A 13,843-nucleotide genomic window follows, 5' to 3' on the forward strand; every position below is an offset into this window, starting at 1 on the left:
GTGCGCGTGTGTGTGCGTGTGTGGGCATATAGCTCCAAGTCAGTGCTTACACAACTTAAATTACCAGGATTGTTTACAGTGGGATACAGAATAATGTCTGTTTACAGCAGCATTTGCTTGCAGCATAATAATGATAATCATCATCATCACGGTCATAAATATAATAACACTGATATTATATTGTAATATTGTTGTGAATCCTATCAACACACGGCTTAATGGCCTCAGGTTGTGCCGTCTCATTTCTCATGACATCATTCTAAATTTATACCTACGCCCTAAACACAAACCCATTATCGCCCTTCAAACACATCGTCAGCTGAATATCCCACTAGGCAGCTTGAGAGAGAGCTGACCTTACTTGACTCACGCTCTCCACTACGTATGACAGGAAGGGCAGAACCCGTGCGTTTCACTAGCTTCCCACCCTTAACTCGCTGCAGCACCGCGTTCACGTTAGCATTGAGAATAAAGCACCGCGTTCACGTTAGCTTTGAGAATAAAGCACCGCGCTCACGTTAGCTTTGAGAATAAAGCACCGCGTTCACGTTAGCTTTGAGAATAAAGCACCGCGTTCACGTTAGCTTTGAGAATAAAGCACCGCGTTCACGTTAGCTTTGAGAATAAAGCACCGCGTTCACGTTAGCTTTGAGAATAAAGCACCGCGTTCACGTTAGCTTTGAGAATAAAGCACCGCGTTCACGTTAGCTTTGAGAATAAAGCACCGCGTTCACGTTAGCTTTGAGAATAAAGCACCGCGCTCACGTTAGCTTTGAGAATAAAGCACCGCGTTCACGTTAGCTTGAGAATAAAGCACAGCGCTCACGTTAGCTTTGAGAATAAAGCACCGCGTTCACGTTAGCTTTGAGAATAAAGCACCGCGTTCACGTTAGCTTTGAGAATAAAGCACCGCGTTCACGTTAGCTTTGAGAATAAAGCACGGCGTTCACGTTAGCTTTGAGAATAAAGCACCGCGTTCACGTTAGCTTTGAGAATAAAGCACCGCGTTCACGTTAGCTTTGAGAATAAAGCACCGCGTTCACGTTAGCTTTGAGAATAAAGCACGGCGTTCACGTTAGCTTTGAGAATAAAGCACCGCGTTCACGTTAGCTTTGAGAATAAAGCACCGCGTTCACGTTAGCTTTGAGAATAAAGCACCGCGCTCACGTTAGCTTTGAGAATAAAGCACCGCGTTCACGTTAGCTTTGAGAATAAAGCACCGCGCTCACGTTAGCTTTGAGAATAAAGCACCGCGTTCACGTTAGCTTTGAGAATAAAGCACGGCGTTCACGTTAGCTTTGAGAATAAAGCACGGCGTTCACGTTAGCTTTGAGAATAAAGCACGGCGTTCACGTTAGCTTTGAGAATAAAGCACCGCGTCACGTTAGCTTTGAGAATAAAGCACCGCGTTCACGTTAGCTTTGAGAATAAAGCACCGCGTTCACGTTAGCTTTGAGAATAAAGCCCGCGTTCACGTTAGCTTTGAGAATAAGCACCGCGCTCACGTTAGCTTTGAGAATAAAGCACCGCGTTCACGTTAGCTTTGAGAATAAAGCACCGCGTTCACGTTAGCTTTGAGAATAAAGCACCGCGTTCACGTTAGCTTGAGAATAAAGCACCGCGTTCACGTTAGCTTTGAGAATAAAGCACGGCGTTCACGTTAGCTTTGAGAATAAAGCACGGCGTTCACGTTAGCTTGAGAATAAAGCACCGCGCTCACGTTAGCTTTGAGAATAAAGCACCGCGTTCACGTTAGCTTTGAGAATAAAGCACCGCGTTCACGTTAGCTTTGAGATAAAGCACCGCGTTCACGTTAGCTTTGAGAAAAGCACCGCGTTCACGTTAGCTTTGAGAATAAAGCACCGCGTTCACGTTAGCTTGAGATAAAGCACCGCGTTCACGTTAGCTTTGAGAATAAAGCACCGCGTTCACGTTAGCTTTGAGAATAAAGCACCGCGCTCACGTTAGCTTTGAGAATAAAGCACCGCGTTCACGTTAGCTTTGAGAATAAAGCACCGCGTTCACGTTAGCTTTGAGAATAAAGCACCGCGTTCACGTTAGCTTTGAGAATAAAGCACCGCGCTCACGTTAGCATTGAGAATAAAGCACCGCGTTCACGTTAGCTTTGAGAATAAAGCACCGCGTTCACGTTAGCTTTGAGAATAAAGCACCGCGTTCACGTTAGCTTTGAGAATAAAGCACCGCGCTCACGTTAGCTTTGAGAATAAAGCACCGCGTTCACGTTAGCTTTGAGAATAAAGCACCGCGTTCACGTTAGCTTTGAGAATAAAGCACCGCGTTCACGTTAGCTTTGAGAATAAAGCACCGCGTTCACGTTAGCTTTGAGAATAAAGCACCGCGTTCACGTTAGCTTTGAGAATAAAGCACCGCGTTCACGTTAGCTTTGAGAATAAAGCACCGCGCTCACGTTAGCTTTGAGAATAAAGCACGGCGTTCACGTTAGCTTTGAGAATAAAGCACCGCGTTCACGTTAGCTTTGAGAATAAAGCACCGCGTTCACGTTAGCTTTGAGAATAAAGCACCGCGTTCACGTTAGCTTTGAGAATAAAGCACCGCGTTCACGTTAGCTTTGAGAATAAAGCACGGCGTTCACGTTAGCTTTGAGAATAAAGCACCGCGCTCACGTTAGCTTTGAGAATAAAGCACCGCGTTCACGTTAGCTTTGAGAATAAAGCACCGCGTTCACGTTAGCTTTGAGAATAAAGCACCGCGTTCACGTTAGCTTTGAGAATAAAGCACCGCGTTCACGTTAGCTTTGAGAATAAAGCACCGCGCTCACGTTAGCTTTGAGAATAAAGCACCGCGTTCACGTTAGCTTTGAGAATAAAGCACCGCGTTCACGTTAGCATTGAGAATAAAGCACCGCGTTCACGTTAGCTTTGAGAATAAAGCACCGCGTTCACGTTAGCATTGAGAATAAAGCACAGCGTTCACGTTAGCTTTGAGAATAAAGCACAGCGTTCACGTTAGCTTTGAGAATAAAGCACCGCGTTCACGTTAGCTTTGAGAATAAAGCACCGCGTTCACGTTAGCTTTGAGAATAAAGCACCGCGTTCACGTTAGCATTGAGAATAAAGCACCGCGTTCACGTTAGCTTTGAGAATAAAGCACCGCGTTCACGTTAGCATTGAGAATAAAGCACAGCGTTCACGTTAGCTTTGAGAATAAAGCACAGCGTTCACGTTAGCTTTGAGAATAAAGCACAGCGTTCACGTTAGCTTTGAGAATAAAGCACCGCGTTCACGTTAGCTTTGAGAATAAAGCACCGCGTTCACGTTAGCTTTGAGAATAAAGCACAGCGTTCACGTTAGCTTTGAGAATAAAGCACAGCGTTCACGTTAGCTTTGAGAATAAAGCACCGCGTTCACGTTAGCTTTGAGAATAAAGCACCGCGTTCACGTTAGCTTTGAGAATAAAGCACCGCGTTCACGTTAGCTTTGAGAATAAAGCACCACGTTCACGTTAGCTTTGAGAATAAAGCACCGCGTTCACGTTAGCTTTGAGAATAAAGCACCGCGTTCACGTTAGCTTTGAGAATAAAGCACCGCGTTCACGTTAGCTTTGAGAATAAAGCACCGCGTTCACGTTAGCTTTGAGAATAAAGCACCGCGCCGGCGCATCTGAACCGACGGCTCCCTTTGTTCCGCTCTGAGAGCCCAGATAAGAGGCTCTCCCGTTCGCCCGCCCGCCCGCCCGCTCCGTCCTCCGCCCGCCACGGCGTGTCAGAGAGCGGCGACCCTCTCATCACGGCTCCCGCTTCGTAAACGGAGCTTGCGGTTACCGCTCGGCTCGAGCGCTCGGCCGCGGGTTAGGGAGCGCCGAGGCCGCGGAAGCGAAACCCGGTCCTTCGGCTCCGCTCCGCGCCGCGCACGGGTTCCGGACGCACGCGTGACGACGAGAGCCGAAGCGCTGCGCCGCCAAAGCCCCCCTATCTCCGAAAAAGAAACGGAAACGGTGAGACCGGAGCGCGGGGCCTGGTTACCTCACCGTTCACATTAAATCCCGTTCGTCTCTTCAGACCGTTCGCGCCGGAAAGGAACTACGCGCCGGCGATCGCCTGACTCGTTAGCACATTCATTCCGCATGAGTTACGAGGACACCGTTCGCGGCCCGACCGCGCCGCCGGGACAAGCCAAACGGAACCCGCGGTTACCGCTCGGCTCGAGCGAGAGGTCGCTCGGCGCGCGTTATGATGGGAAATTGAACACTGCGAGAACGTTGAACATTATCTTTGCTAATAATACTTTACGACAAATCATTCACGTAATTCTCCTCAGTGTCGCTGCTTAGCGGCGGAGGCAGCTGTGTGTTGGTGTGAGTGTCTATGTGCGTGTCTGTTGGAGAATGATGGGCGGCAGTGTAGTATAACGGGTAAGGAGTTGGTCTTGTAACCTAAAGGTTGCAGGTTTGAGTCCCCACTAGGACACTGTCGTTGTACCCTTGAGCAAGGTACTTAACCTGAATTGCTTCAGTATACAGTATATACAGCTGTATAAATGGATGCAATGTAAATGCTGTGTAAAAAGTTGTGTAAGTCGCTCTGGATAAGAGCGTCTGCTAAATGCCTGTAATGTAAAGAATGTGAACAGAGTTGTGTGTGTGTGTGAGCGTGTTAGTGTGCGTTGGGTATGTGAGTTTGTGTGTGCATATACAGTGAGCTCCATGAAGTTTGGGACATACATTCATTTTTCTTGATTTGGCTCTGTACTGCACGATTTTACATCTGTAATCAAACAATTCACATGGGGGAACTATGTATAAAAAGTTCTGTGATTTTGACATGGTGAAACTAAAATGCATAAAAATATCCTTTAATAAAAGCTGAGACCATAAACTTTATGGAGGTCACTGTAGATGTGCGTGTACCTGTGTGCTTGTGTGCATGCATGTCTGTGAGAGAGACTGAATGTGCCTGTATGGACGTTTGTCAGAGAGAGTGAGGTGAGTGAGTGTGCATGCACTCTGGGGACCACTGGCATCATTACACATCCACAAAGAGGAGACGTGGAAACCAACTGGGGACATTGTCCAGGTCCCCACTCATCGCATTCAGGTTAAAATGATGACTAGACCCCCCCAGTGAAGTTTTCTTTTTTATATACAAAGTGGGCAAGCGATGAGTGCTAAGTGTGTAACTTCAGCACTCAGTGTTGCCTCTGTAGGCTGGAGCTGGAATTTCAGTGACACACAAACCCATTAAACACTCCTCTATTATTGTTAATAGGCCCCAGGCTGGTTTTCAGACTACAGGGGAGCACTGAGGAAACACTGAATGAATTTGTCTCTCCAAGTGTTATTTACTGTATACCTTGTTTAAATATATTTACCTCATAATTTATATATAAAAATGTTGATTGTGTCTGCGTGTGTCTGTATGCTTGCGTGCACGTGTACGTGTATATGTGTTTGTGTATGTGTCTGTGTGTGTGCACGTGCGCGTTTGTGAGCGCTAAAAACATTACCCTTCTGGCTCTTTGAGCTATATTTGGTGCTCTGTTCAGCAGTCTTTCAATCAGATACTCTCTGTTCTGTAAATGAAAACAGGAAGAGAAATAAATAAGACGGATCTTGCTACTTTGACACACAGCAGTTAAAATGTGAATGGAGCGGAAATGGGAGAGAATAAATTAGGTACCTTTGCCTTTTGGAAAAATTTACATTTCAAAAGCTCTGCTGCAGTCGGCCTAAAGACAAAAAACAGACACGGGCAATCAATCCACACGCCAGGCACAGAGAGCCCTGCTTTATGGCAGTGCACTTCTAACAGCAGATTAGGTGTACAGTACTGCAAATGCACTCGCTAGCAGATGCCAGCGCGTCAGCAGGATTTCCCTGCTCGTGACCCCCGCCGAAAACCCAGACCACACTTATGATCATCGAAGCTGAGAATCTAATTAGATAAAACGCCATAAAGGATTTTATTCTAATTTCTGAATGGCGTGCTCAGCTGTATTCGCCGCTAGAGAGAGGAAGTGAGAAATTGCGGGTCAGCGTCCCCGATCGTTCATCTAATTTCATAGCGGAGTTTTGATCCGTCCTCCTCCCCGAGAGCAGGGATCTGGGGCTCGGTGAGGCTGGCAGTGAGCTGGAGAGTTTGAGCTGATTGGCTGAGAAAGCGTGGCGGAGGAGCGCGGACCTCTTCGTCGGGTCTTTCTGAAGACACAGGGTTATCAGCTTCCTAAAGGACTTGCCGTACTTCTTCAACATCTCCTTGTCCTCCACACCGGTCTCCAGTGTGGGGGGTTCGTTCTGCAGCGTCAGCATCAGAACCTGTGAAAGGCACAGGGAAACAGAAGAGCGCAGGCTTCGCGCATGCATACGCACAGAGATGCACACGTATACACACGCACGCATAGGCAGCCGCGCATGCACATACACACACACACACACACACACACAACACACACACACAACACAACCACACAACCACAACAACACACACACACAACCACTACACAACACACACACCACACACAACCACTCACACAACACACACACACACACACACACACAACCACTCACACAAACACACACACACAACCACTACACACACACACACACACACACACAACCACTCACACAAACACACACACACAACCACTCACACAAACACACACACACACACACACAACCACTCACACAAACACACACACACACACACAACCACTCACACAAACACACACACACACACACACACAACCACTCACACAAACACACACACACACACACAACCACTCACACAAACACACACACACACAACCACTCACACAAACACACACACAAACACACACACACACACACACACACACACACACACATCCACTCACACAAACACACACACACACACACAACCACTCACACAAACACACACACACACATAACCACTCACACAAACACACACACACACACACACACACACACAACCACTCACACAAACACACATACACACACAACATCTCAGGTACCTTCATGGGTGGGTATTTGTGATATGGCGCAGATCCCGTGGCTAATTCAATGGCCGTGATTCCGAAACTCCAGATGTCTGCTTTGAAGTCATAACCTCGCACCTGTGAACATACTGGCTCTGATATATCAGGAATATCATCAATGGTGTCCGTATCGAGGGTCACATGCATGTGATAACTGGTGTCAGTACGTAAGGTGTCAGTACTTATGATGAGCCACATGGATGTGATTACTGGTGTCAGTACTTAAGATGAGCCGCATGGATGTGATTACTGGTGTCAGTACTTGAGATGAGCCGCGTGGATGTGTGTCAGTACTGAGAAAGTGTGAAAGGCCGCATGGATGATTGTTGTTTTGTCACCGTTTACCGTGGTTCTTTTAGATTCATCCCACAGTAAACTCAAAGTTCCTAACTCATTGCTAAGGGTGTAACGGTACATGTATTCACAGAGCAGCAGCCCATTTGGTATGGGACTTTCGGTTCAGTACGTGCTGTGAACCTAACAATTACAGTCTTGCTTCAACACAAATGTGGAACTTTGTTCTGTGCGGAACTTGAATTCAAAACAGGATGTTGTTAATTCAGCTCAGCTCCATCATTATGGCAGATTCAAATGAGACGCCAGGGCACCACGACCCTCCCATATCACTGAAGCTGGCATTCCGGTATAATCGCTGGCAATACATCAAACGTGGCAATTCATTTGAGATTTGGCATCGCCCGAATGTGCATATTACTGGAGCAAGGGGAAAAAACAGCCTGGAGTGCCAGCCCTTCTCCCCATGGCATACAGGCGGTCTCTCGGTGCAGATTCAGACTTGCCCAAAGCAATGAGGAAGGCTACTGGAGCTATTATCGCAGCGGATCTGCGACCATGCTCAGTTGTAGAGAATATGGGTTTTAAGCCCTGGTGAAAAAAATCCAGCTAAGACCTGCTGGGATTGTAAACTGGTTTAAGCTGGCTTTTCGAGACTTCTAGCTGGTCAAAGCTGGTCTGATACTGGTCATAGCCGGTCAGATAGCGGTCATAGCTGGTCTGTGGCTGGTCAAAGCTGATTAAAGCTGGTTAAGCTGATGACCAGACCGGTGGACAAGCTGACTACAGGATGCTCCACTGGTGAACAGCCAGTCAGCCAGCTAAATCCAACTAGTAGTGTCAGAAACAGCTTAAACCAGCTAGAAAAAGTCAGAAACAGCTTAAACCAGCTTGACAAATTTAAGGCTGGTTTAAGCTGGAATTTCCCACAGGGAGCATATGCAAACCTGCACATGCTTTCAGCAAACCACAGTTGCAACAACATGACCATTTTTTGTATTACAACCATAGACCGTATGAAAAATAGACTACAACCTATTTTCATAGGAAATGAAAACCAATTTTACATTTTTCTACTGTACCGAAAATGTAGTGAACCGCAAAGTTTAAACCGAGGTGTGAACCGAATGTACCGTTACGCCCCTCATCGTTGCACGCGGTATGGGAAAGTGGACCGGCCCTCATTCCCTGCCTTCCTATTTAAAAGGCAGCCCTAAGTCAACTTTCTTCCTAGAAAGCACTTCCTAGACCTCTAAGAAATTATAGATCTCAAGATCTATAATTATAAGCTCTTACAATGATAGATCTCAAGATCCGCATCATTGGAACATAGTCCAGAAAGAACTACAACTTTAAAGTGAATTTAAAAAGATGGTCGAAGAACTGCAACATACACCCAAGCTTAATTGTGTTTTCAATCTTACAGATCGCATTCTTTCTCATTTTTTACAGGGACAGAGAAAAATTCAAATGTTTATTAATTTTGTAATGTATAATTATTGTATTGATGTACTGTTGCTGTCCTCTTGACCATGTCTCATGTAAAATATATTTTAATGTTAATGAGTACTTACCTGATGAAATAAAGGCTAAATAAAAAAAATAAAAAATACAAAATACTGGCGTCAGCATTGACAGGGGCCACACAGATGACAATATTGGTGTCAGTGTTGTGAAGGGCCACAGACCACACATACCTGTTCCATTACTTCAGGAGCCATCCAGCATGGCGTCCCCACAAAGGTCTTTCGTACTTTGTTTCGTGTAACATCTCCTCCGGTAGCTAGAAACGCACTGACTCCAAAATCTATGAAACCAAGAACAATCCAAATTCAAATTGTGCCAAAAATTATGTCAGCATAAGTCAAACATCAACAAACTCAAACAAAATCAGCAAATAAGAACAGCCGTTGCAAGTCGAAGCTCATTAACAGTGAGAGATTGACACTTACAGGATAGTGTCTAAACACCCCAAAACTAACCCCAAAAATGACCACAGAATTGATTCAGCACCTCTGTTACCCAGTCTAGACAAAGACTGTACATCATGAGCTTCACACAGCTGGTATTCTTGACAGTTGGTATTCAAGGCTAATGCACAAAGACAAATAGCTTAATGTAAGGAGCACAAAACCTTGGACCCCTGAGCAATGGAAAAATGTAATATGGTATGAAGAGTTGTCTTTTACTCTTGTTTATTACATCTGAACAGGTTTATGTTTAGAGAAAGCCAATGTCTGCTACAAACTGTTAAACATGGTGGTGGATCTGTAATAGAATGGATAGTCATCTCATAGGAGTGACTGCCTGGGTCTGGTGATTGTTCTGCTTGGTCCTAAATTACAAGAGCAGGTGCACCCTATGGTGCAAACCCTTTTCCTTCATGAAGTCCCCATATTCCAAGATGATAACGCCCCCCATACACACTGCTAAACAAATTCATCTGCACAAGAATTAAGTCAAATGCATGTATCTATGGGAAGTTCTAGGGTTCAGAGTGCAAAGTAGGTGTCTAACTGCATCCCACAAAGACCTGCAGGCCTTCCTACTTCACGAACAGTACAATATCCCACAACAAACAGTGAATAACTCGTATAACATTATTCCAAGAAGGACCAAGCTGCTCTGAAGGCTAAGCTCCTTATTAGCTAATTGATATTCATAAATTGTTATGTTTCCATTATTTTGTACTGCCCTTGCATTTCAGCTACGTTCACCGATAAGCACATGAATGACAGACGAGAACTGATTCGTGTCCCCGTAAGAACGTTTTACTGGGGTCTAATCTACAAGTGAACCAGCGCTGATGTGCAGAGCTAATCGCCTAATTGAGCAGGTGCTAATTGGTCGAAGCAAAAACGCTGCAAGTGCACTGGGCCTCCAAGCATGAAATTGGCCGCCCCGAATCTATGGGCTGTGAATAGAAGCAGTTACCTCAGAAAAGAGCGAATTCACTCGCACCTGCACCTGCAGGCAGCTTTAACGCAGGGAGAAAGTGACTCTCCCCATGTTGTGTAATCAATCAAACCCAAGAGGGTGGAAGACATTATTTTTTTTACAATCGGTGCTGATCGAAAACTTCTCTCTCATTAACTTGAAATGCTTCAGAGTTAAGTGCTTAAAGGTTCCCATTTTGTCTCTTATTATAAGAGAGATTATATTTCAAAGATTGAATGGGGTTGCTTTATGACTGCAGTCAGACAAACTCCTTTAATCCAGGCACCCCTGATTAAGGTAGCTAATCGAACGTCTGTGGTTTGACGTCATCAGCTAAGGGATTCCTATCCCTCAAAGATCAAAAATCTAATTCCTCATGTCACCTGTAGACCTGCAATCATGCTATGCAGGCAAAGTAGCATATTTATACCTTTTTGCCGTCCTAAAATATTAGGCTATTTCAGCTTGAGTGTGTTTCATTAACCTAGACAGTATTTTGTGTGCAATGAAGCATGTTCTAGATGTATTTTGCAGAGCTTTATTGGGCTATTTATTGGCTGTTATTGGGGCATTCCAGGGTTTTCAGTTTAAAGCAAAAATAAAATAAAAATATACTACAAGTAATCCAAAGCAGCTCATACAGCAAAATTATATTTCCGGAGGCTATACATATGAACACATACATTTTAGAACATTTATTCACAATTTTAAACATAAATATCTTAACATAATATAATATTACATTAATGAAAAGGCCATCAGGAGACATAACATCTCCACAAGGCTAAACGAGTTACATACAGGGCTAAGAAAGAAATGCTGCCCCATTAATGTTGGGCATCATGTCAGGCACACACCTGCGATCTGGACTGAACCATCCTCTCCCAGAAGAATGTTCCCAGCCTTCACATCCCTGAGGACACACACACACACACACACACACACACACACACACACATGTACATGCATACACACACACACACACACACACACACATACACACATGTACACACACCCACACACACACACACAGAAAACAGATCAGGTAACATAACTATGTCCCAAACAGTGAAGCGTGCTGCATTGATCATGACTGTGTAGTTTAATTAGTATGCACTAGGAAAAGGGCAGCTTTTATTTTATTTTTATTTTCTATGAGGGTCAATAGATATTGACCCTCAACTTAATTTAATTAAATCTGCAATTTTTTGATTGGCAAGTAATATTTCAGCTTTCTCTTTAAATGTAGCATTAATTTTTCTTCTCATTATAGAAGAGAAAGTCAATAATCTGACAAAGTTCAAGTCAGTAAAATCAATGTAATCATTTTTAAAAATGCACTTAAGGTGGCAGACCACCTCTGTGCTGTATCATACTGAAGTTAACATCTTTACATCACAGAGATTGAAGAGCAGGATAAATTTACTCAAAATTTCAACTATGGACACGAGATTAAATATATGGATGTAAGAAAATTCACAATTCTAAAATAACATAATTCTATCACAAAACAATTAAGGAATAATCATATAAACCAATGGCAACTGCTCAGCTAGAAACCCACAAAGCAAAAATCTTAGCTTTAACCTGATAATTATGCTCAACTTAATTTTGTTTCCGTAAATTATCAATATCGACATAAATACTGATTATCCTACCGATTCAGCAATTTTTTCTCTGCATCACAAAGACGACAGATAATTTGCATCCACTGATTATTTGCATAGCACCTTTTTATGTTTCTTGTTGTGTGGCCTAATGATAGATGTGTGTAGTGCCAAACAAATTACGTCCAAATGTGTGCAGCGAACCTGCTGGGTATTGCTACACTCTGTCTCACTTTGTTAACACCTCCTTCTAAATGCATCATAATTACTTGTGTTGACAAGCTCTTCTCTAAATAATCCCTGATGGAAAAATTGATAACACACTTGCGTTCACTTGTGAGAACAGTTTCTAGACTAATGAACATGAAGGTTCAAACACTTCTCGAGTTACACTGACATAGGTATAGACATTGGTATCTCTGCAAGAGTACTTAAGTAAAGTAAAAATGCTCAAATTTGTATAGACAGTCTTGGTATTATGCATGTGTAGGCATATATACTGTATGTCATCAATACTGAACTCAACAACTAGCCCTGGTGCTCATCACAGGAACAAAACTACTTGTTTGTGACTCAAAAAAGGGGCGTATATCCAAGGCAAAGTGCACCTAAATGACATTTAGTATTTAAGAGAGAATTCCAGTCATAAACTCTTGTAATTAATAAAGAAAAATGGATCCACTGAACATATCAAAATACTAGCTGATTGCTAACAAACTTATTTAAAAAAGGAAAGCCCTCTCACAGCAACTTTTCACATTAAGTAAAGTAAAGCTACAAAAAGTCATAGAATACCTTTACCTGTGGATCTGACCATTTCTGTGCAGGTAGTCTAGGCCTCCTAATACCTCTTTTAAAATGGTGGCTATTATAGGCTCATCCAGGACTCCATTCTGCTGCTCTTCTGTGTTGACCGTGTGTTTTATTACATCCAGCATCGACCCTTAAAAGAAACACTTCCATTTACTCCCCAAGCTTTGCAGTTGTCCACACAGGCCCTGTACGGTCAAAAATACTTCCCTTCTTTTACTCAATAGGAATGTAATAAAAGTTAAACATGAAAAATGCAAACCGCTTCAAATCTCTAAGCCAGGCCTACTAACTAAAACCAGTAAATATTAAGGTAGGGCTTTAGGCAGGTACTCTGTCCTACTGTCACAGTTAGCAGCGCCCAGAAAATGCCACATTACCATATTGTCTGTGCCAAGAAATAATTGGGCTACACATACAAAAACAAACATTTTACAAATATCTTACACTGCTGAAATGCTGAAATCCATTCAGGCATTAAAAACTGCAACTATCCTACATTACAAAAGGAACTAACGAAAGGAGGTTGAGAAAAAAACAAAAGAGACGCTACACACTGTAACAGTTTTACAATCCATATAGAACTACACACTGTATGTGCACAGTACAGATCTTAGAGAACCAGCGATTAACCCTAAGGCACACCCATTACAACTGTTTAGTAAATACCACATAGCTTTTCAGGCCTTCACTGGCCACAGTGCATAAAGGCTACACTGTTGTAAATCAGGAATTATGTTTGCATTGCATTTTACTTGAGTTTCACATTAGTCGTTATCCACACGTTTTTCACCTTTAAAATCTGTCTGTATAGTCCAAACACACCTCGCGTAAACACACACAAAGCGAAGGATGGAGAGAGCCCACCGAGTAGCACTCAAGAGGCTGCCTCAAAGTCCAGTCCGAAAAACAAGAAAGCGTCATTCAGGAAATATGAGCACCCAGATAAGGAACAGAAAATCTAATATTCATGCTATATTCTTGAGATAATGAAGTGCTAAGCACAAAGGATTTTAAATCATGACACGATGTGCTGCTCTAACTGCCTTCTAGATATCAATCTACATTTCCAGTCTAGCTCATTGTTTCACTTTCCAAGGGTTCTTCAGACATCAATCACCTCATTTTAACCTTAATTGCAATGACTAGGCCTATACAAACCCATGTCTGTGGTACGTTTCATTT

At 43.5% G+C, this 13,843-nt stretch overlaps 1 protein-coding gene across 5 annotated transcripts in view; it reads right to left on the reverse strand.

Annotated features, from left to right (window-relative positions):
- Window positions 1-13,843, reverse strand: part of stk39 (serine threonine kinase 39) — a 51,351-nt gene that overhangs the window by 33,333 nt on the left and 4,175 nt on the right. For 3 of the 5 annotated variants that reach the window (XM_064327455.1, XM_064327453.1, XM_064327456.1), the window contains exons 4-11: window positions 12,650-12,791; window positions 11,099-11,154; window positions 9,002-9,111; window positions 8,879-8,893; window positions 6,987-7,088; window positions 6,158-6,291; window positions 5,657-5,705; window positions 5,484-5,549 (exon numbers count right to left, since the gene is read on the reverse strand). In XM_064327455.1, coding sequence (XP_064183525.1) covers window positions 5,484-5,549; window positions 5,657-5,705; window positions 6,158-6,291; window positions 6,987-7,088; window positions 8,879-8,893; window positions 9,002-9,111; window positions 11,099-11,154; window positions 12,650-12,791 — 674 coding nt within the window. The remainder of the gene's footprint in view (window positions 1-5,483; window positions 5,550-5,656; window positions 5,706-6,157; window positions 6,292-6,986; window positions 7,089-8,878; window positions 8,894-9,001; window positions 9,112-11,098; window positions 11,155-12,649; window positions 12,792-13,843) is intronic. The other 2 variants (XM_064327454.1, XM_064327457.1) reach the window with 1 other exon arrangement.

Source organism: Anguilla rostrata, chromosome 3 (genome assembly GCF_018555375.3).
Source record: "Anguilla rostrata isolate EN2019 chromosome 3, ASM1855537v3, whole genome shotgun sequence".
Lineage (NCBI taxonomy): Eukaryota > Metazoa > Chordata > Actinopteri > Anguilliformes > Anguillidae > Anguilla > Anguilla rostrata.